This window comes from Lonchura striata, chromosome 6 (genome assembly GCF_046129695.1).
Source record: "Lonchura striata isolate bLonStr1 chromosome 6, bLonStr1.mat, whole genome shotgun sequence".
NCBI lineage: Eukaryota > Metazoa > Chordata > Aves > Passeriformes > Estrildidae > Lonchura > Lonchura striata.
Genome location: NC_134608.1, coordinates 1,364,151 through 1,392,103, shown reverse-complemented (window position 1 = coordinate 1,392,103; position 27,953 = coordinate 1,364,151). Strand labels below are relative to the sequence as shown.

At 46.7% G+C, this 27,953-nt stretch overlaps 1 protein-coding gene across 2 annotated transcripts in view; it reads left to right on the top strand.

Annotated features, from left to right (window-relative positions):
* The window catches only part of MDGA2 (MAM domain containing glycosylphosphatidylinositol anchor 2), a 192,767-nt gene that overhangs the window by 99,501 nt on the left and 65,313 nt on the right, over positions 1-27,953 (top strand). For both annotated transcript variants that reach the window (XM_021536048.2, XM_021536049.2), the window contains 2 exons: positions 7,371-7,640; positions 23,274-23,603. In XM_021536048.2, the coding sequence (XP_021391723.1) occupies positions 7,371-7,640; positions 23,274-23,603 (600 nt within the window). The remainder of the gene's footprint in view (positions 1-7,370; positions 7,641-23,273; positions 23,604-27,953) is intronic.

Below are 27,953 nucleotides of genomic sequence, written 5' to 3'. Positions count from 1 at the left end.
CCTCTTTATTTCAGGGACAGGCTCAGGACAGACTGAAAAATGAGATTTTTTTTCTTTTTAATCCCTGACAGGAGCAATGACTGCTCAGGGACCCCAGTGGGAGGTTCAGGGACATAGACAAGGGTGGCTCTGGCCATCAAGGGACACCTGCCCTGGGTGGGGGGAGCCACCCCTTTGTCCCAGAACAGTTACCAGCTGGAAATTTCTCCTATGTGCCAGGGAAAACCCTAAATCCTGCCTGTGACACGAGGGGTTGGAATCAGGTAATCTCTGAGGTCTCTTCCACCCCAAAGCATTCCATGAGGAACCATTCCTGATGATCCTAAAGCACTTGCAATGCTTAAAGCTCCTCTGGGAATGTTTTACCTCAGTTATGCCATGTATCAAGTCAAAAAAAGGACACAAACCTGAAACATCTGGGACTTGAGAAGCTTCTCTTTATTTCTTCTTGACCTGGAAGTGCTGGAAATTTAAAGGCAGTGAAAAGGAGATGGGAGAAAAGAGAGAGTAAGTAAAAAAGAAAGATGAGGTATAAGAGAAATATGTTTTATTTGCCTAAACACAAGGTTTTTAGAACTAGAACTGTTCTAGAACTCTAGAACTGTTTAGCTGGAGAATTTTCTCCTCTTTTCACACGGTGTGCAACTTCCACTGGGATCTCTCTGGAGGAGCAGAGGATAAACATAGAAAAGTATAAAAGATATTTTAATCTCTTGATCAGTTTTAGGATTTTTTTTCTTTTATTTTTCCCTGGGTTTATTTTCTAGGGGTAATCTGGGTTTTTTGAAGTCCTGATGATGAAAAAAAGGACCTGCCCAATTGCAGGGTGGGCAATAAAAAGTTGACTTTTTGCCCTGTAAAATAACAGTAAAAAAAATTAAAAAGATGATGGGGAATGAAGCTGAAGGAGGGGAGATAGGTTGGATTTATGGAAGAAATTCCTGGCTGGGAGGATGGTGAGGGGCTGGGATGGAATTCCTGGAGAAGCTGTGGCTGCCCCTGGATCCCTGGCAGTGCCCAAGGCCAGGCTGGACACTGGGGCTGGAGCAGCCTGGGACAGTGGGAGGTGTCCCTGCCATGGCAGGGGTGGGACAAGATGAGTTTTAAGCTCCCTCCCAATCCCATTCTGTGTTTTCCTGATTCTAACTCGAAATCTGTGAATTCCAACCCACTCTTGTTTGAACTTTATGGAGTAAATAGTTACAGGAATGCTGCTTCCAGCCTGGCAGGGAGCTCAAACCATTCCTCTCTGCACACTGCGTGTCTCATTAGGAATATTGGCTTTGTGTTCCTGCAAGAAATACTGCCTGTGAATGAAATGGATGCACACACAGCAATGGATATAAAAATATAATTCAATTATGTTCTATTACTTCGGTTCTGCCTTTCAAATAATGCCCCAAACTGGAGGAAATAATGTCCTTTCATTTCTATTCATCACAGCTGAGAGCCTTGTCAAGGACATGACTTGCTGCCTGTACTTTGATATTGCTATTAAATTATTGGGTTTCTTCTGCATTTCCAGTAATCCCTAAAGCCAATTGTGACATTTCCTCAATTCCATACATCCAGCCTAAATACCTCTATTTGTCTCACTGTAATTATGACACGTTGGCAGCGGATTTTTTCGGGCTGCTCCAAGAATGACAGATGGATTTTCCTCCCCGCGTGATTCCAGCCTCAGCTCCCCATCCCAGGCAGCAGCAGGGACTCCACCCCTTCAAATTCCCTCAACATCTTCATCTGATCCTTGAATAAATCCCAAAATGGTTTGGGTGGGATGGGACCTTCAGGGTTATCCCACTCCACTCCCAAATCTTCCACTCTCTCAGGTTGCTCCAAGCCTCATCCAACCTGGCACATTCCAAGGACAGAGCAATCATAGCTTCTCCGGTCCAAAGTGCTTGGCCTTAATTAGCCTGGTCTAATTAAGAGTGTTAAGGAGTTCTTAATGAGTGCTTGCTTGTGCTCAGTCTGAGAGTCTTGCCCCAGTCATAAACCAAGACCAGGGCTCATTTCCTGCTGGTTTAGGATTATCCCATTCTGATCCCTGCAGGCCAGGGACACCTTCCACTGGGTCAGGTTGCTCCAAACCCCGTCAAAATGGGAACATTCCAAGGATGGAGCAGCCACAGCTTCTCTGGTCCAAGTGCTTCTCTGGCAGCCTGGCCTAATTAAGTGTGTTAACGATGACTTAAGGAGTGCTTGGTTTGTGCTCAGTCTGAGAAAACCTTCCCCCAGTCATTAATCAAGCCCAGGGTGTGTTTCCTGCTGGTTTAGCACCTTGTGAGGACTGGGCTATGTGGGACCCATTCATTATTAATTTCCTAATCAATCTCCATCCATCTACCACCAGTCTCTGATTTGCCTTTAACACAAGGCCACAAAAATGGATGTAATTCCCATTTAAATTCCTGGTCGTGCCTGGTGCAGCAGGGCTGGGTGTTGTGACCTGTCAGGGTCAACTGGTGAGACCCCAAAAGTGTGAAAGTCCTTGTTCCCCTAGCCCGGCAGCCAGAGGTCTGGAATGCATGAAGTCGAGTGTTCATGGTTGTTTATTTCTTTTATCTAAACATTCTTTCTCTGACCTGCTGAGCTCTGGCTAGCAAGGAGGCCGTGGCATTCTGTCTGCCCTCAGGGCGGTGTTTACCTTTTATATCAAAATTTATGTACGGTCCGTTTATAACAATGCACCAATATCTAACATCTGTGTTGGACAGAGTGTCCCCATCCCAAACCAACAGAAAAGTGTCACCGTCACAGCAAGACATGGAGGACAAAAAGAAGGAGAAGAAGGTCACGACACACCCAAATTCTTCCATCTTGTCCCCATTCTAAAAATCCCAAAATTCTACTTTTCCACCCTGTGTTAACTCAGCTACCACACTACTCAAACCCTTGTGGTCTGTAATTCCAACATGGAGTTGGCAGCTTTCCACGGGCTAAAATGGAAGCCACAGGTGGTTTTGAGTTCATGTCATTGTCTCTGAGCCCCCTGCCAGGGTCTGGAGCAGCCAGGGCAGCCAGAGGGATGAGCTGGGCTCCGAGAGTGACCCGCCGTCGGCTCCGCAGGCAGCTCTGAAATCCCGGGATGCGGCAGCGCCGCTGCCACACGGCAGCCTCTGAATGGGAGCCCCTTTCCCAAGGCTGCAGCTGCGGCGTGAATGGGAGCGGGGCAGATTCCCTCCGATCAGTAGGGCCTTGTTCTGCCAGGGGAGGAGCTCCCAGCGGCTCTGCCGCTCTCTTTGTCCCCTGCCAAGCCAAGCCTGACTCCGAAATGTGGGATTGGCGCTCGGAAACCCCGACTTCCAAAGGGCAGGGGAGATGCAGAGCCCTTGGGTGTGCAAATGTGGTGTTTGAAAAGCGTGCTGCAGGCAAGTTTTGGGAGTGTTTCCCAGAGCTTGCTATTGTTTGGTAATGATTTTTGTTATTCCTAATTGAGTCCAAGGAAGGTTTTGACTGGGAGTGTTGGCTGGCTGAGGCTCTGCTGGGTTGGAGGTTGTGGTTGGGAGAAGCTTTGCTGGCTAAAGCTCCATGGCCCAGTGTTCCCCTCGTTAATCCTGGAAGTCATTTAGAACAGACCTCGGCTTGGGAAGAGGCTTTGAGAGTGATAACAGACCCCGCTTAGTCCTGACTCTTTCTGGCAGGGATGGTTTTGTTGCATTTGGAATTCTTGGAATTTATGGGACTTTATACATTAACCTCTCCTGTGTTCCCATGGCTGCCCCTGGATCCCTGGCAGTGCCCAAGGCCAGGTTGGACATTGGAGCTTGGACCAGCCTGGGACAGTGGGAGGTGTCCTGCCATATCAGAGGTGGCACTGGAGGGGCTTTAAGGTCCTTCCAACCCAAACCAAATTCCAGGATTCCATGATTCCCTGGCTATAACTTCCCATTCTTTTCTCCTTTTTCAGAAAAATATCAATGTAAAGGCTCATTCAGGAATATTGGGAATATTCCCTGCATAAGAGGGGTTTGACCCTTTATCTGCTCCACTGAGTCCTGTTTGCTGAAAACCTCAATAACCTTCCTAAATTTCTTAAAATTTTTCAGATTAAATCTAGCTTGCCATGTCTGTGGCTGCAGAAATCCAGGGATTTCTCTTTGCTTTTTTGGGATTGGAGCTGAAAGTGAAACTTGTGGTGTAAATGAAGAGAAACTGCTGTATCCAAACCCTCATTTCCATGTACTTTCTGTTTGGAGTGCCAGGATGAAAGGGATGTGTCCCAGCCTCTTTATCCCATCCCACTTTGTTCCTGAAGGATGGCAAAGAGCTCCCTTTCATCTGCAGGATTATGGAAGTGGCCCCATCAGCTTGGGTTGACGTCGGTGCTTTTATCTTTTGCTTCAAGTTTTGAAGGATTATCCGTGGTTCCCTCGTTCCCTGTCTCGAGATTTGATGGGAAGTGGGAGCAAAGAGCGGCTCCTTGCTGGAACTGTTCAGGAAAAAGGATGAAACCCAGGAGAGAGGAAGGGAGAGGGAAATAAGTGTCAGCTGGGGGTTGGTGATGACCCCACAGGTTCTGGTTGTACCTGGATCCCTGGTTTTGTCACCTCCTCCCAAAAAAAACCCAAACAACAAAAAAAACACATCCTGAAGCAGAAAACATGGCATAATTCCCAGTTTCCCAGCTGGAATCCCAAACCAGGGATCCACCAGCTGCTGGAGGCCTCAGCTGATGGAAGAAGAGCTCAGAAGGTGAGAGCAAAGAGACCCTGGCACAGCTGGCAGAGCTGACTGGTCTGGGGTCTGGATTTTTAGCCATGAACCCAATTACTTTGGTTTTAAATTACCTGAACCAGGAATTCATGCTGGGAAGGATCTGAGGAGTCCAAAAATGGGAGGAACTGGAAGAGAGGGCTTGGATTGTGAATCTCTGCTCTCCTAAGGAGTTTCCTTCTGGTGGGACTGGACTGAGGGAGTGGCTGGAGCTGTGTCCAGGAGGGATAGGATGGACAGCAGGGAAAGGTTCCATATTCCAGAGGGTGCTGGCACTGCCCAGGCTCCCCAGGGAATGGATGGTGACATTCCCGAGGCTGCCAGAGCTCCAGGAGCCTTTGGACAGCACTCCAGGGATGCCCAGGGTGGATTGCTGGGGGTCTGGGCAGGGCCAGGAGCTGGATCCATAATCCTTCTGGGTTCCTCCCACTCAAGATATTCCATGAATAATCTGGTTCCCAGTTCTCCCAGTTTCAGGACAGGTACAAAGGAAGCTCTTCCCATTTTTTTTTTTTTTTGTTCCCGCTTCCAAATGCAGACAAAGCAAATTCCTCCAGGGTGAAGCCCAAATGAAGCAAACTCTGATTTTGTCTGATTCTTGTATTTGCCTCTAGTGCTTGGTTTGTATTCCTTTAATATTGAAATAAGATTCCCATCTAAAGCAGAACACCCGGGAATATCTCCCTGTAATAACAAGGATGGGGATGTTATTTTGGAATGTAACATTTTTATTGCCTTTCCCTTTTTATTACCACTTTTGCTGGCATTCTTGGCCCAGAATGTCAATCCTTCACCTTTATTCCTGAGGGGTTTTTTTGGGTTTTTTTTTTGGTTTTGTTTTTTTTTGTAACTGCTGCTTTTCCTGGCCTAGCAATGGATATTTATACATTGGTTCATCCTTTATGCAGCTTAAAGGATGCCTTGGAGCAGAGCCTGGATCCAGCAAGGGTGGATCCCTCACCACAGGGGACACAGGATGTCACAGCTCAGAGTTTGATTTTTAAATGTATATTTATATTATTTTATATTTATATTTATGGTGTTTATATATTAATATTATTTATCTTCTTTATATTTTATTTATATCTATATTCTCCAATGAATTGCTGCCCTGTCCCTTATTATTGAGCATTTGCTTCTCTTCTATCACATGGAAATATTTCATGGAAAAGGCGAGAAAAGGAAAGAGAATTAAATTTAATCACTTCTTTCTGAGGTCAGCAGCATCCCCCATCAACCTGTGCTGACTGCTCCCACAACACCTGGTCATGGGATATTATGGGAATTTTATGGGAATTATGGGAATTAGGTGTGAGCTGCAGGTTGCACATCCCAGAGAGGGAAAAACTCCTCTGTCCAGCATGGCTCAGTCTCTCCATGTGCAAAGAGATAATGTCCCAAGGGAGATGCCACTCTGGATTCAAACTTCAGGGATTCATCCTGGTTGGCAGCCAAGTTCCCAGGAGTTCACTGGAGAGAAGGTGGATGAAGAGGGATGGATGAGTGGCAGGATCTGATGTCAGGAGAAGAGGCTTCCCATGACAAAGAAGTTCTTTACTAATCCCTTTTCCCAAGGTTTCCAATCCAGTGTGCTGGCACTTGTCCTACACACAGGTGGGATGTTCCATCCCAATTGTGGCTTCAGGGCTGTCCATCCATCCATCCATCCATCCATCCATCCATCCATCATCCATCCATCCATCATCCAACCATCCATCCATCCATCCATCCATCCATCCATCATCCATCCATCCATCATCCATCCATCCATCCATCCATCCATCCATCCATCCATCCATCATCCATCCATCCATCATCCAACCATCCATCCATCCATCCATCCATCCATCCATCCATCATCCATCCATCCATCATCCATCCATCCATCCATCCATCCATCCATCCATCCATCCATCATCCATCCATCCATCCATCATCCATCCATCATCCATCCATCCATCCATCCATCCATCCATCCATCCAACCATCCATCCATCCATCCATCCATCCATCCATCCATCCATCATCCATCCATCCATCCATCCATCCATCCATCCATCCATCCACCCATCCATCCATCCATCCATCCCTCCTCCCATCAATCCATCAATCCCTCTTCATGCCCAGGGAATGTGGCTGTCCCTGGATCCCTGGCAGTGCCCAAGGCCAGGTTGGACACTGGGGCTGGAGCAGCCTGGGACAGTGGGAGGTGTCCCTGCCATGGCAGGGTGGGATTTAAGGTCCCTCCCAAACCAAACCATTCCATGATTTTGTGACTCCATGGCTATAACTCTCCCTGCTTTTCTTTATCTCCTTCTCCTTTCCTTACTGGAACAACCAGTCAGAGCTGGAACAAGAAACCAGTGAGTGCCAGGACACAGGGAATGGCTTCCTACTGCCAGAGGGCAGCGATAGATGGGATACTAGGAATCAGGAATTCCTGGCTGGGAGGGTGGGCAGGCCCTGGCACAGGTGCCCAGAGAAGCTGTGGCTGGCCCTGGATCCCTGGAAGTGTCCAAGGCCAGGCTGGACAGGGCTTGGAGCAGCCTGGGACAGTGGAAGGTGTCCCTGCCTATGGGACCCTTTCCAATCCTTTAAGATCCCTTCCATCCCAACCATTCCCTGATTCTGTGATTCCTGTTGTTCTGCAGCATCCCCTTCCATCAAGCTCCTCGTGGACGACCCCATCGTGGTGAACCCTGGAGAAGCCATCACCTTGGTGTGTGTGACCACCGGGGGGGAGCCGGCGCCCAGCCTGACGTGGGTGAGGTCTGCGGGGGTCCTGCCCGACAAGACGGTCCTGAACGGGGGCACTCTGACCATTCCCGCCATCACCTCCGAGGATTCCGGCACCTACAGTTGCATCGCCAACAACAACGTCGGCAATCCCGCGAAGAAGTCCACCAACATCATTGTAAGAGGTGAGTTCAGTTGTGAAATCATGGGCTTTTCTCCCGGAGGACTAGTCCTGTCCTAATCTAGTGGGACAGCGACATTCAAGGTTCAAAGTTTGAAGTTCAACGTTCAGTGTTCAATGTTTAATGTTCACAATTCAGCATTCAACGTTCAACATTCATTGTTCAACATTCTATGTTAAACATCCAACATTCAATGTTCAACATTTAAAATTCAATGTTCAACATTCTAATTTTAATGTTCACTGTTCAACATTCATTGTTCAATGTTCAATTTTCATTGTTCAATGTTCATTGTTCACTATTCAACATTGAATGTTGAGCGTTCGACGTTCATTGTTTCAACATTCAACATTCAATGTTCAACGTTCAAAATTCAATGTTCCCTATTCAACATTCAACATTCATTGTTCATTGTTCAACATTAAATGTTAAACGTTCAACGTTCAGCAATTAATGTTCAATATTCAAAATTCAATGTTCACTATTCACCATTCAATGTTTGATGTTCACTATTCAACTTTCAATGTTCAACATTCAGCATTCAATGTTCAACATTCAACATTCAAAATTCAATTTTCAACATTCAATGTTCAGTGTTCAACATTCAAAATTCAATGTTCACTATTCAAAATTCAATGTTAAACGTCCAACATTCATTGTTCAATGTCCAACATTCATTGTTCAGCATTCAACATTCAACGTTCAATGGTCAACATTCAAAATCCAATGTTCAATGTTCAACATTCAAGGTTTAATGTTTAAGATTCAATGTTCATTGTTCAACATTGAATATCCAACATTCAACATTCAATGTTCAACATTCAAGGTTTAATGTTTAAGATTCAACATTCAGTGTTCAACATTGAATATCCAACGTTCAATGTTCAACATTCAAGGTTTAATGTTTAAGATTCAATGTTCATTGTTCAACATTGAATATTCATCATTCAACATTCAATGTTCAACATTCAAGATTTAATTTTTAACATTCAACATTCAGTGTTCAATATTGAATATCAAACATTCAAAATCCAATGTTCAATGTTCAACATTCAGGGTTTAATGTTTAAGATTCAATGTTCATTGTTCAACATTGAATATCCAACATTCAACGTTCAATGTTCAATGTTCAACATTCAAGGTTTAATGTTTAAGATTCAATGTTCATTGTTCAACATTGAATATCCAACATTCAACATTCAATGTTCAACGTTCAGCATTCAACGTTCAATGCTCAACAGTGGGGCTTTCCTCTGTTTCCAAATGGTCCTGGTTGGACTACATCTTGAAGGTCTCTTTCAGCCTTGATGATTCTCTCATTCTGGGGTTTCTGGTCCTTTCTAATCAGTTATGGGATGAATTAGTGTTGGTTTCCAAGCCTTCCAGAGTTCTTGTGCTGGGATCAAAGCCCTGAGGTGGAACAAGGATGGTTTGGTGCCTTTTTGTGTTTGGGTGATGCAGCAGCTTTTCCATGCAAAGCGGACAGAAATTGGTTTGTTCAGCCTGGAGGACACTGAGTGGAGACCTCACTGTGCTCTTCAGCATCCTCCTGAGGAGCAGCTCTGATTGATGGTCCCTGTGACCAGGGACAGGAGCCAGGGAATGGCTGGAGCTGGGCCAGGGGAGGTTTAGGTTGGATCTCAGGGAAAGGTTCCACTATTCCAGAGGGTGCTGTCCCTGCCCAGGCTCCCCAGGGAATGCCAGAGCTCCAGGAGCCTTTGGAGAGTGCTGCCAGGGATGCCCAGGGTGGGATTGTTGCGGGGACTGTGCAGGGAAGGATTGGGACTCCATGATCCTTGTGAGATCCTTCCAACTCAGGATGTTCTATGGAATGATCACCAAAGGCCTTGGATGCATCCCAGGCTCCTGGAGTTCCCATTGCCTCCTTCACCTCTTCCTTCCTCCTTACCTGAAGCTGTTCCTGAAATTAAAGCTGGGAATGTCCTCCCTGGTGGGGAGCTTTAGATTGATGCCTGTGCTTTAATTCCAGGGAATATCAGGAAAAGTGTCTGTCTGAGGTGAAAATAAAAGAGGAGGACTTGCACAACAACTGCTCCCAGCTGGAGGGAATATTTCCCTGCTTGTTTATTCCCTTCTGGAAAACCCCTGGGACACAGGCAGTTGGTTTGGATAGAGCTGGATTGGCATCATCAGAGAGGATTCACCTCCCTGAACCAAACACTTCATCTGAACCTTATTTTCCACAATTTAATTTGGGGATGGTGGTGAAACATAAACTCCAAGCTATAGGAATTTGAAAGAATAAACTGGGATTAATCAGACTCAGGAAAAAACTGATGGATAAAGAGGCAATGTGGGAATATTTCATGGGAGCCACAGCCCCTGCTCACTTTTTATTCCCCAACATTTCCTGCTTTCCAGCAGGTTGAGGAATTAGGAGCAATTTCTGTCCTGGGGGTCAGGGAGGGAGCATTGGATCAGCCTGGATTGGATCAGGAGATAGGAATGGATTTACTTGGAATATTGTGTTTGAATTTGAATTTCTGATATTTGACTCTGAGGTTTTGTTGCCATTCCTCAGCTCAGGAATGTTAGTTTGCTGGGATTTGCATGGGGATGACGTGGGGAAGGGGAACTGGGAGTCGAAACCAGCTTGGAATAAGGAGAGGGAGAACTTGGTGTGAAAGAAACCTCCATGTTTTAATTGACCCAGCAGACAGCACCAGCCAGCCCTAAGGAAAAGCCACATCCCTAAATTCCTACAGACACAAATTCCATGAGTCATGGCATCATAATAAGAATAATAATAATATCCCCTCGCATTTTTATTTATAGAAGATGATGCCTGGGAGCTGCAAGATGTTGAACAAAGTCCCATTAAAACACTCCAGGTGGTTTTTTCCCTTTTTCCTCCCTGCTCTGTGGCCCTGATAATGCTGAGATGGGACCACAATGAGAAGAACCCATTAAATAAATGAAGCTCGGCTCCTTCCCAGCCCAGCTTTATTATTTCCCCCTTATTATTTCTGTTAAATGGGAAAAACTGTCCTTTAGAAGGAAAAAATCTCCATTCCAGTCTTGGATTTATCTTTGCTGCAAGTGATGCTGTGTTGAGGAGTGAAATATGAGAGAAAAACAGATTTTGGGTTGACTTTGTGTGTTTATTTCTCAGCATTTTGACTCATTTCTCTATCACATTGGCTCATTTTGCTGTTGTGGGTCAGGATTTTCACACAGCAGCTGAGGAGAGAAGAGAATCTGCTGGAAATAGAAACTTCCATGCCAGGCAGGGGAAGCATTTGGTAAATGGAGTTCCCATCTTGTGCCAGGTGCACCCCGAATCCCAGGATTCAACAATAATCCCCCAATCCAACCCAGAAATAAATCTTCCCTCAAAGCACCAGCAGGGCTCTAAGGAAATTTTTTCTCTTTAAATTTCTCTAAATTTCAGTGTCTTTATCCGAGTGTGCCTTTGTTGTCTATGCTTCACTCCATGTATGAAGCCTGTCCATGAATTTTTTTCTGGATGTTTTCCTATTTTTGTGGCTGCTGATCACCCACACTTCACTCCAAAGATGGAGAGGGACTTGGGACAAGGAAGGTGTGGATGTGTTGGAGGAGGCCACGGAGCTGCTCCAAGGGCTGGAGCCCCTCTGGAGCCAGGCTGGGAGAGCTGGGAATGTTCCCCTGGAGAGGAGAAGCTCCAGGGAGAGCTCAGAGCCCCTGGCAGGGCCTGGAGGGGCTCCAGGAGAGCTGGAGAGGGACTGGGGACAAGGATGGAAGGACAGGACCCAGGGAATGGCTCCCACTGCCAGAGGGCAGGGATGGGTGGGAGATTGGGAATTGGGAATTCCTGGCTGGGCTGGAATTGCCAGAGCAGCTGGGGCTGCCCCTGGATCCCTGGCAGTGCCCAAGGCCAGGCTGGACACTGGGGTTGGATCAGCCTGGGACAGTGGGGGGTGTCCCTGCCATGGCTGGGGTGGGATGGGATGGGATTTCAGGTCCCTTCCTCCCCAACCATTCCAGGATTCTCTGATTCCAAGGTGTCTCCTCCATCCAGTTAGAGAGGAAGATGCTGGACAACATCCTTGCAGGACACCTGCACATCAGACTGGGACACAGGGAGAGCCACAGAAACATTTTCCAGGGCTTGAGTCAAGAGCACTGGCACAGCTGGGAAAGGCGTCAGGGTGTGTGAAAATCATGGAACCACAGAATTGCTGAGGTTGGAAAAGTCCTCCAAGACCATCAAGTCCAACCATTCCCAGCACTGCCAAGGCCACCATGTCCCCAAGTGCCATATCCACAGGGCTTTAAATCCCTGCAGGAATGGGGACTCCATCCCCTCCCTGGACATCCCGTTCCATTGATTCCCTCCTGAGCGACTTCTCCCATTCCCATCTTTTATCAGATCCCTCCTTCTTTGCCACTGTAACAGCAGCACATTTTTAATTCCATTTGACTCAGCCTGTGTGACTCGCACCTTCTGGGAAGTGGAAACCTCATCCTCAGAGTTAATTTTTCCAAGGGGTGGGATTCCCTGTCGGTTGAAATAGAAAATAATGACCGCGCTCAACAGCAGCACAAAACCTCTTCCCGGACAAAAAGCACTCCAGGGAAATCCCTTTTTAAGGCCAGGATTGCTGGAAGTACCTCTGGATCATCCCTTTAGAAACTGTGTTTGAACTGTAGGCATGGTTGCTAAAAAAAAAATATTAAGGAATAAAAATAGGAGGAAGCTCAGACTGGGAAATTAATTAACTTTTGTTGCTTTTTAAATTAAATAAAAATCCCGGGATTTTGTTGTCTACCCCTGCCTTCCTTCTGCTTTCCTCTTCATTATCTCAAAGCTTTTTTTAGGAATTTCCCTTGGGGTTTAGACAAGTAAAGGATAAAAGTAAGGCTGGTTGGACATCAGCACCTCTGGAATGTCCCCAGATTCCATCAGCTGAGATGTGAGCAGGGCCCCCATGAGCTGCTGAGCACCAGAGCCTGGGAATGGCTCTGGAATTTCATCCCAGAGGTGGAATTGTGGTTTGGTGGCAGCAGTGATAGTTGTCACCCAGCAGGTCACTCCTGGCAGGAGGGTGAGCGATGGCACCTCTGGGCCTGTGGTCACTGCCTGGAATCCTCTGGGATTCTAATATCCTAATTCTTGGGAATTCTAATACCCTAAAATGTTGAGTTTTCCATGAAACTGGCACAAGGAGCTTTTTTTTTTAAATTCTTTCTTTCCTCTCTGTATCCTGGGAAGGGCTCCCAGGAAACAGAATTGAATAAATTTTAGGACGTGGGTCTGGCACATGTGGTCACTGCCTGGAATCATCTGGGACTGGTTGGGAATGCTAAAACCCTAAAATGTTCATTTTTCCATGGGATTGGCAGAAGAGGCTTTTTTCCCCCATCTTATTTTCCTTTGTATTCTGGGAAAAGCTCCCAGCAAGTGGGAGAATTGAATAAATTTAGGGATGGGGGTCTGGCACATGTGGTCACTTCTTGGAATTATCTGGGTTTGGTTGGGAATTATAAAATCAAAAAATGTTGGATTTTCCGTGAAATTAGTACAAGAAGCTTTTTCCCATCCTTCTTTTCCTCTCTGTATCCTGGGAAAAGCAGAATTTCAGGATGTGGGTCTGGATGTGGTCACTGCCTGGAGTCATCTGAGGTTGGTTGGGAATTCTAAAACCCAAAAATGTTGGATCTTCCATTATATTGGAGAAGGAGGGTTTTTCCCCATCCATTTTTTCCTCTCTGTATCCTGGGAAAAGCTCCCAGCAAGTGGGAGAATGGAATAATTTTTGGGATATGTGTCCATGGTGGCTTTGGCAGTGCTGGGATAACACCTTGGCTCGATGACCTCCAAGGGCTTTTCCAGCCTTAATAATTCTAATTATCTACCTTATTTCCTGGCTGGAGAATTCCAAAGGCCTTGCTGAATATCCACAGACATCTCCTCCGTGGAGAAATGCCCTCTGTGATGGGATTTCCAAAGGTTTTAACCAAGCAAACCTGATCTCCTCATCCAGGATATTCCTACAGCCATGAATTCCCAGTGTGCTCCTTAAAAGTTTACAGCTCTGGGAATGAATATGGGAAAAAAGTGGAGCTTTGGACTTGAATAAATCAATTTATTTTTATTATCTGCCACAGGCTCAGGCCTGTGATCTCTTCTCAGGCTGGAGGGTCATGGATGAGTTCATAAAAGGCTCTCCTATAAAAACGAAGATGGTTTATTGATCCTTCTGTCCTTTCATTAGGACTTCCCAGAATTTCTGTGAGCAGGAATTTGATTTTGAAGGGAGTTTGCTGCTCTGGAGGACATCATGAGGAGCCTGTTGGGCACCATGTGTCTGCAAGGATTTATCAGAAGGGACTTCAGGAGATGGGATTCATCTGATCCCTCTCCCTGTGTTCAGGTGGACATACTTTTTTCCCCATTTTGTCCTGGGCGTGCTTGGGAAAGTAGCTGGACATGAGCCCACGTGTAGCCGGGTGGAAAAGAGGCCAAAGGCACCTGGATTGGATCAGGAATTGTATGGGAGCAGGAGCAGGGAAGGGATTGTCCTGATTGTCCTGTGCTGAAACTGCTGGAGCACCTTGAGGGCTGTGTCCAGTTCTGGACCATCAGTTCTGGAAAGACATGGAGGGGCTGGAGCATGTCCAGGGAAGGGAATGGAGCTGGGAAGGGGCTGGAGAGTTCCCGAGGGAGCTGGGAAGGGGCTGGAGAGTTCCTGAGGAGCTGGGAAGGGAATGGAGAGTTCCTGAGGAGCTGGGAAGGGGCTGAGCCTGGAGCAGAGGAGGCTCAGGGGACCTTGTGGCTCTCACAGCTCCTGCCAGGAGGGGACAGCCGGGGGGTCGGGCTCTGCTCCAGGAACAGGGACAGGAGGAGAGGGAACGGCCTCAGGCTGGGCAGGGCAGGCTCAGGGTGGGCACAGCAGGAATTTCCCCATGGAAAGGGGGCTCAGGGATTGGCACTGCCCAGGGAGGTTTGGAGTGCCCATCCTGGAGGTGTCCCAGGAATTCCTGGAGGTGGCACTCAGAGCTCTGGGCTGGGGACAAGGTGGGCATGGGGCACAGCTGGGACTTGGTGACCTTGAAACTCTTTTCCAACCTCAGTGATTCCGTGAGGTTTAGATTGGATATTTGGGGAAATTCTTTCCCCTAAAAGGGGTCCCTGACACTGGCACAGGTACAGGGTGGAATTCCCATGCCTGGAGGGATTTGAAATCCGTGTGGATGTGGCATTATTTGGGGACATGGGGCAGTGGTGACCGTGGCAGGACTGGGGAATGGTTGGATGAATTTTGAGGTCTTTTCCAACCTTCATGATCCCATGAATATCTGTCTTCTGGGTTGGTGCGCCCATCCCTAGAAGTTTCCAAGGAATTCCTGGAGGCGGCACTCGGAGCTCTGGGGTGGGGACAAAGTGGGCATCAGGCACAGCTGGGACTTGGTGACCTTGGAGCTCTTTTCCAATCTCAGTGATCCTGGGATTCCACTGGAGACAAGAATAAAAGTTATTCTTACTTTTGATTGGCAGAAGTTATTAATTACTAATTGTTTTGGCAGGGTTTGTGCTGTACTTTAAATATTGTTTGAGATCCTGGCTGATAACACACGATGAGGTCTGGGTACTTTTAGCAGCATTTTCTTTTTGGCAGAGAAAAAGTTGAATTTTTCCAAGTTTTTTCTCCTCTTGGAGGCGGAGGAAACCAAGAGGAGGAGGATGAGTTCACAGTGGTTTCTTCTGATGTCCCCAAGGTGTTTTGCTGCCCTTGAAATGGGTTTTAAGACACTTTTCCTGCAGCGTCAAGCAACTGGGACTGGGATTTTTGATTTTGGGAATTTTTATAGGATCCTGATGTAGTTTTGAGGTATTTAAGAGTCGGAGAAAAAGTGTTGGAGAGAAATGCATCCCGTGTTGGAAGAAATCCCAGCCCTAAGGAAATCCTGAGCATCAACAAAGCTTCTGAGACACCCCAAAAGCCGGAATAGGGATAATCCACATGGAAACCTTGGGAATGGGGGGTTTGTCTGGGACTGGGAGAATGGCTGAGTTTCATCTACAAAGAGGGAAGATTTCCAAAGGATCACTTTGGGGCAGGAAAACTCAGCAAGTCTTCTTTTTATTTTATTTTTTAAATTTATTTTTATTGAGGACAACTTTGGCACAAGAATTAAACTTTTTAAAGGCCCTGGAAAACATCCAGTTGCAACATTCCAAGGATTTAAAATTTGTTTGGCAAGTGCAGAGCCCACTGGGGGTTGTGGTAGCTTCTCTGAAGGGTTTAATTTATACCCCAATCCTTGTCTGGCTTGTGGCAAGACTCCTGAATTCCCATTTTCTTGTGGGATGGGGCAGCCCTAATCCACGGCTCTGGTTACACATCCATGCCTTGGCAAACTGGGATTTTGGAGCTTGGGAAATATTTTAGCTTTTTTTTCCCCTTTTTCTTCTGCTTGGGATTTTAAAAGTGACAAAATTCCAGCTGCTAAGTTTTCCCTGTTTCTTCTTGGTCAAATTCCTGCAGTTTTTGGAATTTCACCGTCACTTGATTGTGTTTGGATCTCATCCATGATCCATCATCTATATCCCCTAAAAATCAGGGAGGAAACATCTTTCCATCAGGAAAAATGGAAGGACACAGCAATTTCTGTCTCCAAGCACAATGACACCACTGGACAGCTCCTGGTTTTTTCTGGGAGCTGAGGGTGGGAGATTGTGAAATTTCCATCCCTGGAGGTCTTCAGTCCTTGGAAAAGCTGGTGTGAGCTGGAGATCAGAAAAGGAACCTCCTGAGCTCAATCCCACCTGGATATTTTGTGGAATTACGGAATGGTTCATGCTGGAAGAGATCTTAGAGATCATCCATTCCCAACCCCCAGCGTCTTTCCTCCCATCGGTGCCGCCGATTTCCGCAGCATCTTTCCTTCTAAAAGCCGTTAAAAGAGGAACCACGCTGAGTTTCTCCTCCTTTGATCTCGCCTTCATCTCTTTAACGGATCAAATCTGGAGCAAGTTGTAAACTGAAATTTTCATCATTCAAAGGAATCCAAACCTCCCCCTCCTTCAAAAGAACAGCTCCGAAGGAGCCGGGAGCTAATTAAGCTGAGAACACGGATAAACTGGAATAAAAAAAATCCTTTTCTTTGCAAAATTAGCAGCAGTTTCTAAAAGTAGAGACAAAACCTGAAGTCTCTCCGTGGGATTTGCATTTAAATTGGAAGTGGGAATGCATCTGGCCTTGGAGGTGCCAAATAATTACTTGATATTAAAAAGTTTGGAGATGCTTTAGGAGAAGACGTTTGACATTTTAATTGTTCGGTGAGCTGTTAGAAGTTCAGGATTTCAAAAACTTCCAGCTCAAACTGTGTTGACAGGAGCAGAACGAGCTGGTGCTGAAATGTTGGGAATGTGGAGCTTTTTTTAGCAGGAATTTTCTTCAAGCCTGCCTTGGGATGTGAAGGGAACACTCGGGAAGTGGCATTTTCTCAGTTATCACAGAGCCTTTCCCTCATGTGAAGTGTTGGAAGAGGCTGCTCAGGGCTGGGATGGAGTCACAATCCCTGGAATTGTGCCCAAAATATGTGGATGGGGACAAGGTTTAGTGGTGGCCACAGAGGTGGTACTGGTTGGCGCTTGGACTTGGTGATCTCAGAGGACTTCTCCAACCTGAGCAATTCCATGATTCTAAATGCCCAGTTTAAGGAATTTAAATTTTGTGAGTGGTCCAAATTGGAGTGTCACCCCTAAAAACTCTGACTATTTATTTCATTACTCTCTTTTTAATTTTTTTATTATTATTATTATTATTTTTTATTTCCTTCCAACCTAGATTGGTCCTTATGACCGGAATTGCATCCAGGTCTGGGTTTCTCAGGACAAGGAAGGTGTGGATGTGTTGGAGGAGACCACGGATTTGCTCCAAGAGCTGGGAATGTTCCCCTGGAGAGGAGAAGCTCCAGGGAGAGCTCAGAGCCCCTGGCAGGGCCTGGAGGGGCTCCAGGAGAGCTGGAGAGGGACTGGGGACAAGGATGGAGGGACAGGACCCAGGGAATGGCTCCCAGTGCCAGAGGGCAGGGATGGGTGGGAGATTGGGAATTGGGAATTCCTGCTGGGCTGGAATTGCCAGATTTGCTGTGGCTGCCCCTGGATCCCTGGCAGTGCCCAAGGCCAGGCTGGACACTGGGGCTGGAGCAGCCCGGGATCATGGAAGGTGTTCCTGCCCATGGCAGGGGTGGGACTGGATAGGATTTATGGACTCTTCCAGCCCAAATAATTCTGGAATTCTGTGCTACACTTTGATTATGCAGAGCTGATATCCGCAAACTCTATTATTTGGGGTGTGGTTTTGTTCTTCTGTTCGTAATGAAGTTTTACAATTAAGCCAGAAATCTGTAATTTCCTCTCCATTATTTTCCTCTCCAATATTTTCCTGGTTGATGACAGCAAATGCAAATTTTTGGCAACCACAAATCTGAGTTTTTCCCATTTTTTATCCACAGAACAAAGACAAAATTATTTTCATATAAAGAATCAAATTTAATGACCACACTGGAATAATCATCAGTGGAAAAAGATATTTTGGACATTTGTTAAAGTGTTTGGATAAGGGAATTTTAGGGAACCCTGGAGAATGTTGAAGACAGACCCAACTTTGTTGCCCACAGCAAAAAAGAAGCAAAAATTTGGTGTCTCTTCGGAGCTTGGGATAAAAACTTGGATTTTCCTTCTCTTGATTTGATAGCAGTGGACGAGTTACTGCCAAGGCAGCAGAGAAAGATTTCTGCAGGTTTTTATTTAGTGGGAATGAAGGTTTTGGACAGTAAATGGATAAATTTAGGCTGGAATTCCAGATAAAAAGAAATATGGACTGCAGGGCTCTTCCAATGTGGGGTACTGGAGCAGATTTTGTTGTTCCATCCATTATCACATCATTCCGGGATGGTTTGGCCAGGTTGGATGGGGCTTGGTTCAGCCTGGGATAGTGGAAGATGTCCCTGTTCATGGGGTGGGGACTGGATGATCCTTAAAGCCCTTTCCAACCCAATCCATCCGGGAATTCTGGCATCTTTGGCCATTTTCTTGCTGTGGCTCTGTAGTCCATTGTCCTTAAAAAATAAATTAGAGAATCTTTCCCAGGATCATTAACTCCTTTTCCCGCATGTGAGAAGGAAACTGCAAGGGGTCAGGAGCACCTGGACATCAGAAAATGTTTCCTGGCCTCTCTGACCCAGCCCACAGTGAGATCCAGGAGATCCCAGAATTCCCAGTGATTTTGGAGGATCCTGGAAGTGAGGTGGGACTGGGAATGAAATTATTGGAATATAGGGAATTTCCCACTCTGGGTGCTCAGGAAAAGGGCCAGGATGGATTCTGAGCTCTCCAAAACTCCAACATCTGCCCCAAGACCATGCAGGGCTCCACATCTTCCCAAGGTGAAGTTTTCTTGTTCACTCTGAAGAGGGACAAAGCAAAACCGCTGACAAAAAGTGAAGGGGAGCCACCAAAATGACTCCAAACCTCCTCTGGGGAGGGCACAAAAGGTGCTCAGGGGGGCTCTGGCTGGTCAGTGAAGGTTAAAACCCGAAATTCGGAGTTTTGCTGCTCCATGGCCCTGCTGTCACACGTTAAACACGGACAGAACCATCAGCAGCCACAAATCTGAGCATCCCTTGTGTCCTGCATCCACTTGGGAAGCAGCCAGCGGTCCATAATTCTTCTGTCAAAGCCTAAAAATGGTGCAGAAAATGGTGCAGAACTCGATGTGTTTAGTCGTGCTGTTTGAGCCTTTGGAAACTGGTGAGGCAGGAACATTCTGAGGCATTAAAGGAAAATTTGGGGTGGATAAAGGGAGGGGGTGGGAAAAAACCCAGCAGAACCTGATGAATGCAAATAGGCCTTGCTTGAGATCCCAAACTGCATTTTATTACTTTGAAAATATAATTAATGAGGGAGGGCAGGGACTGTTTGTGAGGAGTTTGAGGACAAAAGTTGTTTCATCTCGGGCTGTTTGATCACATCCTCGTTCTTTGGGGCCTCTTTGGAGCGAGGCTGGCACTTTGCTGAGTCTCAAAGAACAGTTTCAGATTTATTTGCATGTTTGCTGCTCCTTTGCAGCTCTGTGTGCTGGTGACGTCCCCAAAAATCCGCTGGGAGGGGTCTGCAGCGGTATCTCCCGCGTTTTGCTGGTTGATCAGAGAATCCTGGAATGGTTTGGGTGGGAAGTGACTTTAGAGATTATTCCATCCACCCCTGCCAGGCAGGGACACCTCCCACTGTCCCAGGTGCTCCAATGTCCAACCTGGCCTTGGGCACTGCCAGGGATCCAGGGGCAGCCACAGCTGCTCTGGCAATTCCAGCCCAGCCAGGAATCCCCAATTCCCAATCTCCCATTAAATATCTTTTAGTTTATAACCATTTTCCCTTCTCTCTGTCTGTATAGAAACCCTTAAACGTTTAATTTCTCTTTTATTTCTGTGTCTCGCCCCATGGAAACTTCTCAGTCATGCCTAAAATGTAACTGATATCACAGGGACAAAATCCATGGCATGGCTCAATTTTCTTGGCATTTTGGAATGCCCTCCTGGAAATTTCCTCCTGGAAACGGAGGTCCAGGAATCTACAGATGAGGAAAACCCAAGCCACTGTTTTATGGGGTTGCTGGGTGGAGGAAATGACACAAAAACCCCATTTTCCTTTACCTGGTGGGTTTGTATCAAGCTCAGCTCAGGTGTTCCCAATGTGGTGGAAATCAGGAAGCTCTGAAGGGATTTTGGAGACCTCATCCAGAGTCATGGAATGGTTTGGGTTGGAAGAACCTTAAAGACCACCCAGTTCCAACCCCCTTCTGCTTGCAAGAAACAGCTTTGACCCAAACTTTGAGGTTCTGCCCCCTTTTCTTCCTTGGAATTTGTGCTTTTCCACAAAGGAATGTTACCCTGACTTCCCTGCTGGACTTTGTTCAGTTCTAGGCAGGAGAAAGCGCTGAAAATTCAGAAATAAAAATAGTTTATTGAGGTTATGAGCAACTAATTTGGGCTGGTCGTGCCCATCGAGTTCTTTTTTGGTTTTCCCCTGCCTGAAAAGGATCTGCATAAAATATTGAGGGTTTTTTGTGTGTGTAAGCATTGTTTGTGCTTTTATTTCCACACAAAGAAAAAAAGCTCAGCTCGTGCCTCAGAGTTTAACTCTGTGGCAGTTTCCAACTGGTTCATCCTCATGATTCCAACTTGGTGAGAATTTCCCAAGGGAAGGAGAGCTGCTCAGTTAAAGAGAAGTGCAAAAAATTCCATCTTGATTAAAGCCATGAAACTCCCTTAAATAAATATAAGTAAATGAATAATGTAAATACATTAAATTATAAATGAATAAATAAAATCAACCAGTCGGATACTTTAAGATGTGGTTAGAACTAAGGAGCAGCATCTGAAATGACACTTTTCCTAGAAAAACACCAAATTTTCCATTCTCTCCTAAAAAACTTTGCCTTCCTCAATGGAAGAAGCCTCTCCTACCCTGTGGGACTGAGGGTAAATAGCTCAAATTTAGGCTTCCCCCTCCCCCCACCTTGAAAAGACAGCGTAATGAATAAATAAATAAATGTGAATTATTTTCCAAACTCTGGAAGTGTTAATTATTTTACAGTATGGAATTTGCAAGTCCTTGTTTAAGGAGACACTGAATTATCAAAATTGAATCTCAATTATCAAAATTGAATCTGAATTACCAAAATTGAATCTGAATTAGCAAAACTGAGCCTGAATTAGCAAAACTGAGTTGGAATTAACAAAACGGAGTTGGAATTAACAAAACAGAGTTGGAATAAAGAAAGATTGCATCTGAACTCAGATTTTTACCACTCGTGAATGGATCAGGCAGATTTTTTAGTATGTCCAACGTATGGAATCTCTAGAACTTTCCAAGGCCTGGAGGGGCTCCAGGAGAGCTGGAGAGGGACTGGGGACAAGGATGGAGGGACAGGACCCAGGGAATGGCTCCCACTGCCAGAGGGCAGGGATGGGTGGGAGATTGGGAATTGGGAATTCCTGGCTGGGCTGGAATTGCCAGATTTGCTGTGGCTGCCCCTGGATCCCTGGCAGTGCCCAGGGCCAGGTTGGACACCCTGGGACAGTGGGAGGTGTCCCTGCCATGGCAGGGGCTGGAATGGGGTGAGATTTAAGGTTTCTCCCAACCCAAACCATTGTGGGATTCTGTGAAATGGATCCAGGATAGAGGGATTAGGGACATGAGCTGAGGAAATCGTGAAACCTCTCAGTAGAAATCACCACAAATGGTGGGTATCAATATTTATCTTCAGTACTTCTACCCAGCTTGGGGATTTGTACAATTTCTAACCAATATTTTTGTTTTGGGACCATCCGGATGGAAAAAACCCACTTGGATAAACCCATAAACATACTTTGGCACATCTCTATAGAGAATAAAAAGGGATTTTGGGATTGTGTCAGGAGCATTTTATATTCAGTTCATCAAAAAATCTCTGCACTTGAAAGGTTCAATGGGTGATCCTGAAGCATTCTCCCATAAAAAAAAAAAAAAAATCAGGATCATCCCAACCCTCAGTTGATGTCAGTGGGGGTGGAGTTTTGGAGAGTTTTAAGTTCATTCACAGAAAATTGGGTGAGAAGGAGGAATATTTCACTCCTGGAGATTGAGGGTGGAATGTCAGGATAAGATATTCCTTTATGAGGAAGATGATGGGAAATGAGGTTTCCCAGAGCTGCTGTGTCCCTGTGTAGATTATCCCTCAAAAAATTCCCATCTGGAATCATGAGATTTCCTTCTCTCCGGTGGGAGGTGGAGAATTAATGGGATTTGTACTGGGGGTTTGGATAGTCTTGGATGCAGGAGAGATTCCAGATGGATTGGAGGTGACCCCACTGGTTGAACCAATGATTTTAGGGTGATATTTCCTTTTTTCTGGTGGTCTGACAGGGCAGGGATGAGGAAAAGCCTGGAAATCCCTCCAGAGATGGAAAACGACTCTTGGAATCTCAGGAATTATTTTGGTTGGCAGCAGTTCAGCCTGATTTAGGTGCTGGGACTTCCTATTTTTCATTGTAGAGGTGACGGCTCTACACAGTTGCCTTATCCATGATGGAATTTAATCAGGATTTGGGATCCTAGGAAAAATTATCCATGTGTTTATCATGGGCTTTGTAAGATCCAAGCGTTAGGGTTAGGAGTTCCACCAAAAAATCCCAGAATTATTGTGGTGGGAAGAAACCTTCAAGTTCTTCTTATTCCATCCCATGAGCAAGGACACTTCCCAGGATCCCAGGTTTCTCCAAGCTCTGTCCAACCTGGCCTTGAGTTTTTCAAGGGATGGAGAATCCATTGGTTCTCTAGAGAAGCTGCGCCAGTGTTTCATCCTAAAAATGAAAGAAAAAAAATCATAAAATCATATAAAATTTCTGCCTGATATCTCATTTATTTCCACACAAAAAAGCTCAGCTCGTGCCTCAGAGTTTAATTCTGCGCCCGTTTCCAACTGGTTCATCCTCATGATTCCAAGTTGGTGCCATGCAGATTCCTGGGAATAAAATCAAATCCTGTGGCTGCAGCCGCTCTAAAAAAAAAATCGTTTTTAGGCCTGAGTGAAGCCAAATTTCTACTCTATTACAGAAAATGGCTCTTTTTGTGTGTTTCAGCCTTAAAAAAAGGACGCTTTTGGATCACCCCCGACCCGTATCACAAAGACGACAACATCCAGATCGGGCGGGAGGTGAAGATCTCGTGCCAGGTGGAAGCCATCCCCTCGGAGGAGCTCACCTTCAGCTGGTTCAAGAACGGGCGGCCCCTGCGCAGCTCGGAGAGGATGGTGATCACCCAGACCGACCCCGACGTGTCCCCCGGCACCACCAACCTGGACATCATCGACCTCAAGTTCACCGATTTCGGGACCTACACCTGCGTGGCGTCCCTCAAGGGAGGCGGCATCTCGGACATCAGCATCGACGTCAACATCTCCAGCAGCACGGGTGAGGAGGAGTTCCTCGGGCTTGGGTTTGTGGGCATGGAGGCAGCCCGTGGTGGAGGAGGCTGTGTGGAGGCTTCCCGGCACATTCCAGGGTCTGCGGGGAACCGGAGAGGGAACGTTCATCAGGAGCTGGTGATGGGACAAGGGAATGGGTTGACACTGAAAGAGGGGAAATGTAGATGGGATATTGGGAAGGGATTCCTGGCTGGGAGGGTGGACAGGCCCTGGCACAGGTGCCCAGAGCAGCTGTGGCTGCCCCTGGATCCCTGGAAGTGCCCAGGGCCAGGCTGGACACTGGGGATGGAGCACCGGGGACAGTGGGAGGTGTCCCTGCCATGGCAGGGGTGGGATGAATTTGAATCCCAAACCACTCTGGGATTCCCTGAGCCTCAGTCAGGGGCTGAGTTGCTTTGGTCAAACAACAAAAACCTGAGGAAGTTCCCTGCTGGATCATTTTTGGTCATGGAGGTGCTGTGAGGTGGAGCCGCTCTGGAGCCGGGCTGGGAGAGCTGGGAATGTTCCCCTGGAGAGGAGAAGCTCCAGGGAGAGCTCAGAGCCCCTGGCAGGGCCTGGAGGGGCTCCAGGAGAGCTGGAGAGGGACTGGGGACAAGGATGGAGGGACAGGACCCAGGGAATGGCTCCCACTGCCAGAGGGCAGGGATGGGTGGGAGATTGGGAATTGGGAATTCCTGGCTGGGCTGAAATTCCCAGAGCAGCTGTGGCTGCCCCTGGATCCCTGGCAGTGCCCAAGGCCAGGTTGGACACTGGGGCTGGAGCAGCCTGGGACAGTGGGAGGTGTCCCTGCCATGGAAAGGGGTGGCACTGGATGAGATTTAAGGTCCCTTCCATCCCAAACTATTCCATGATTTTACTGTCAGGAAAAGAACTGGCAGGATTCTTAGAGGAGAAGAGCCAGCTTTGGAAAGCTGGATGAGCATTCCATGCAGACTTTGTGGAGCAAACAGTGCTGTGTCATGCATCCAATAACTACTGAATTCCCTGGATTTCCTTGGGAATCCTTGGGAAAACTGATGGGATTTCCTGGACACATCCATTAGCTGGTCATTCCTATCAGCTTTCCTCAATCCCTGCAGGAAATGATGAATTCTGTCACCCCTTAAACTTCCTCTCCTGGAACACTCCAGAAAATCAGGAAAGGGGGAAGAAATCATGGAATTTGAGCTCAGCCTTTTGCAGCATCCTAAAAGGAATTCTGCTCTTGGAATGACTTCATTACCCAGCCAAGTGGAAGCTGAAATAGTTGCAGTGCTTTGAAGGTCATTACTGATTCATCAAGATTCATTACTGCTCTGCTAATTAGGAACAGAAGGCCCAGGCACAAACACATTTCCCAAATGCCACGACTTGCAGGGGTTTATTAACATCCCTCTGGATGTCTGGGATGGAGGGAATTTTCTCTTCCTGATGTTTGTGCGGCTCCTCCTGGAGTGGGGCAGGAGGGGCTGTGTCAAATCCTAAGGAAGGAGGAAATCCAGGAATTCTCCAGGAGGTTAGGAAGGGACATGTGGCTCTGGAATTGCCCTTGTTTAGCAGGAATATTTTTTTCCCTTGACATTTTCAGCAGGAAAAACATGGATTTATGTCCTGAGTATCTTATATAAATGGACCTGAAGTAATCCCCTCGCTGCTCCCCCCATATCTCCATAAAATAGGTCAGTGAAGAGTGGGAATCGAGACTCAAACGTGGAATATCTGCCCTAGAAAAACCCCGTCATCCATAAAACCCACCCTGGGCAAATGTTACTGAGAGCCAGCCTGGGTTTTTTGGGATATGTGGGATCGTGTCATGGAAACCTGGAGGCAGAAGATGCTAAAAAAGCAACAAGATGTTAAAATAGCAATGAAAACCTCAATAAAGTGGGTTTGTGGTGAGCAAAAAAAAGAGGTGGATTGGAGGGTGTCAGCCTGTGCAAGGGATTTTTCTCTCTGCCTCAAATATTGGATTTAAGCAGGAAGAATCAGCTTTGGGATTGGGATTTTTGCTCTGTCAGGACACTGTTTTTATTCCCCAAAATCAGCATTTATCCCTTTTGGTTCATTTCTTTTCCACCTTTTCCCTGGAGACATCGTTGAGCAGAGAAGAGATTTGTTATTTTGAGGTGTTTTCTTTTATTTTCTGCTTTTCCTGCTCTGAATTGCCAGAGCAATCGGAAGGCTTGGAGGAAGTGCTGATCCCTCTTTTCCTATGGGAATCATTCCTGTGGCTCATTCCCACCCCGTGTGGGCACAGCCAGATGTCCCACATGGAAAAACATCAAAGACGAGTCTGAGGATGTGCAGAGCTTGTACCACCTCAGGATGGGAACATCCCGGAGCAGGACACAGATTTTGGATGAGCGCAGGGCCTGGAGGCCTCCAGATCTTATGGAATCATGGAATCATGGAATTATGGAGCTGTTTGGGTTGGAAAGGGTCTCTGAGTTGGAAGGGCCACCTTCTGCTATCCCAGCTTGCTCCAGCACTTCCAGGGATAAATTTGGCTTTCCATAAGTTCTGCTACATCCAGGCAGAGAAATTATTGGGGAACTGCTCCATGTGAGGCTCTGCAATATGAAAAGGGCTTCCCCGTCAAGCTAATCAGCTCTCCATGAAATAATGAATTAATTAAAGCTCCAGGACCCCAGCCTTGATCCGGTGGTGCCACAGGAGTCCTCTGGTCCTCCTGTTCCTGCTTTGATGAGACATAAAAGAGACCTTGATGCCAGCTGGAAATGTTTATTGGAATCACAGCCGTTTCATAACGAGGATGTGGGGTTTGGGAGGTAATTAGTGGCTAATTAAGATATTTGTACACCTTAAGCACACGTCCAGAGCGGGTCGTTGATGGTAGAGGCCTTTGGTTATTGCAGCAAATGGATGGGTTTGGTGAGCCGTTATCCTTGGAATTTATCTTGGGAAGGAGCAGGGAGCAGAAGGGACAGAAAAATGCTGCATTTTGTTACAAACCTTTGTCTTCTATAGTTCTGGTTTTGTGCTTCATGAGCAGAGTTTTGCTTGTTGATTCCATCCTTGGGAGCCCCTTCCTGTCCTGCTCTACAGCACAATCCCTTAGGGAATCTGGGAGAAATCCACCCTCCAGGGGTTGATTCCAGCAGGATTTCTGGGAGCCGACACCCTCTGTGTGGCAGAGTCTCTTTGTTCTTCTCCAGGGGGCTGTGGGTGGACTCCTCATCCTGTGGTTCTCCTCATCCATGGGTGCTCCTCAGCACGGCTCCTGCAAAAGTGCTGGAATTAATTTCCCTCATTTCCTGCTGGCTCTGCATGTTCTGGGTTTTAAATGTTCCTCTTTCCTCCGGCTGCAGAGCAAGGTGGTGGTTTAGGGCTTCAGTGCTGTGTTCCAAGCACTGATCTTGAAATTATTTCCCTGTCTGGAGAGAATTTTTGTCCAAAAATCAGGATCATCCCAACCCTCAGGATTGGACCCTTTGTCCAAGGCCTCATCATCACTTCAGGGTGGGAGGAAACAGCTTCAGAAGTGGTTTAAATTGGATTTTAGGGAAAATTCCTTCTCAGAAAGGATGGAAAAGGCAGTCTAGAGGGATCCCTTTCCCTGGAAATGTTAAAAAAAACATGTGGAATGTGGCACTTGGGGCCATGGGTTGGTGGTGACCATGGTGCTGGTTGATGGTTGGACTTGGTGATCTTGGAGGGCTTTTCCAATTTAAAGGATTCTGTGATTCCATAAAACCCACGGTGGATATTGTGCCCTCATGTGCAGTTAGGAGTAGTTTGTGCCCCAGAAAACATGGAATTGCCCCTTTGGAACTGGAACCTTGCCTGGGGGGACACAGGAACTGGAAAGATGGGAAAGCACCTGTGAAATCCATCCAGGAATTCCTGACAGGCCGCTCCATTTCCCTTCCACATCAGGGCCTTGACGGACCCTCTTCCATGGGGATGAAAGGGTAAAGGAAATTGGCTTCAGCTGCTTTTCCAATCATTTTCCTGGATCAGCAAATCTCCCCCTGGGCTCTTCTCTCACCTCTGGGTCCCCTCCAGCAGCAGCTCCTCAGTGTTCCCCAACATTTCTCCCAAAAAACCAGAGCAGCTGAGCAGTTCCAGCCTCTGTTATAGACAGAAGCAGCATAATTATCCCTCAGGAATAATTATCCCTTGCTGCCCTTCCCGGGTGGAATGATCTTGCTCCAATCTGTTTTGTGCCCCAGCTCAGCCCTGTCTTAACTCCAGCTCCACGTCAGGGCGTGAATCATGAGCCGGGCCCAAACTGCAGCTCTCAGGCAGAGGGTGATGAATCCCAGCCACTCAGCCCTTCAAATTCATAAATATTGCAGAAGTAGGACGCACAAATAACTTCGTTCTCCCTTCCAGC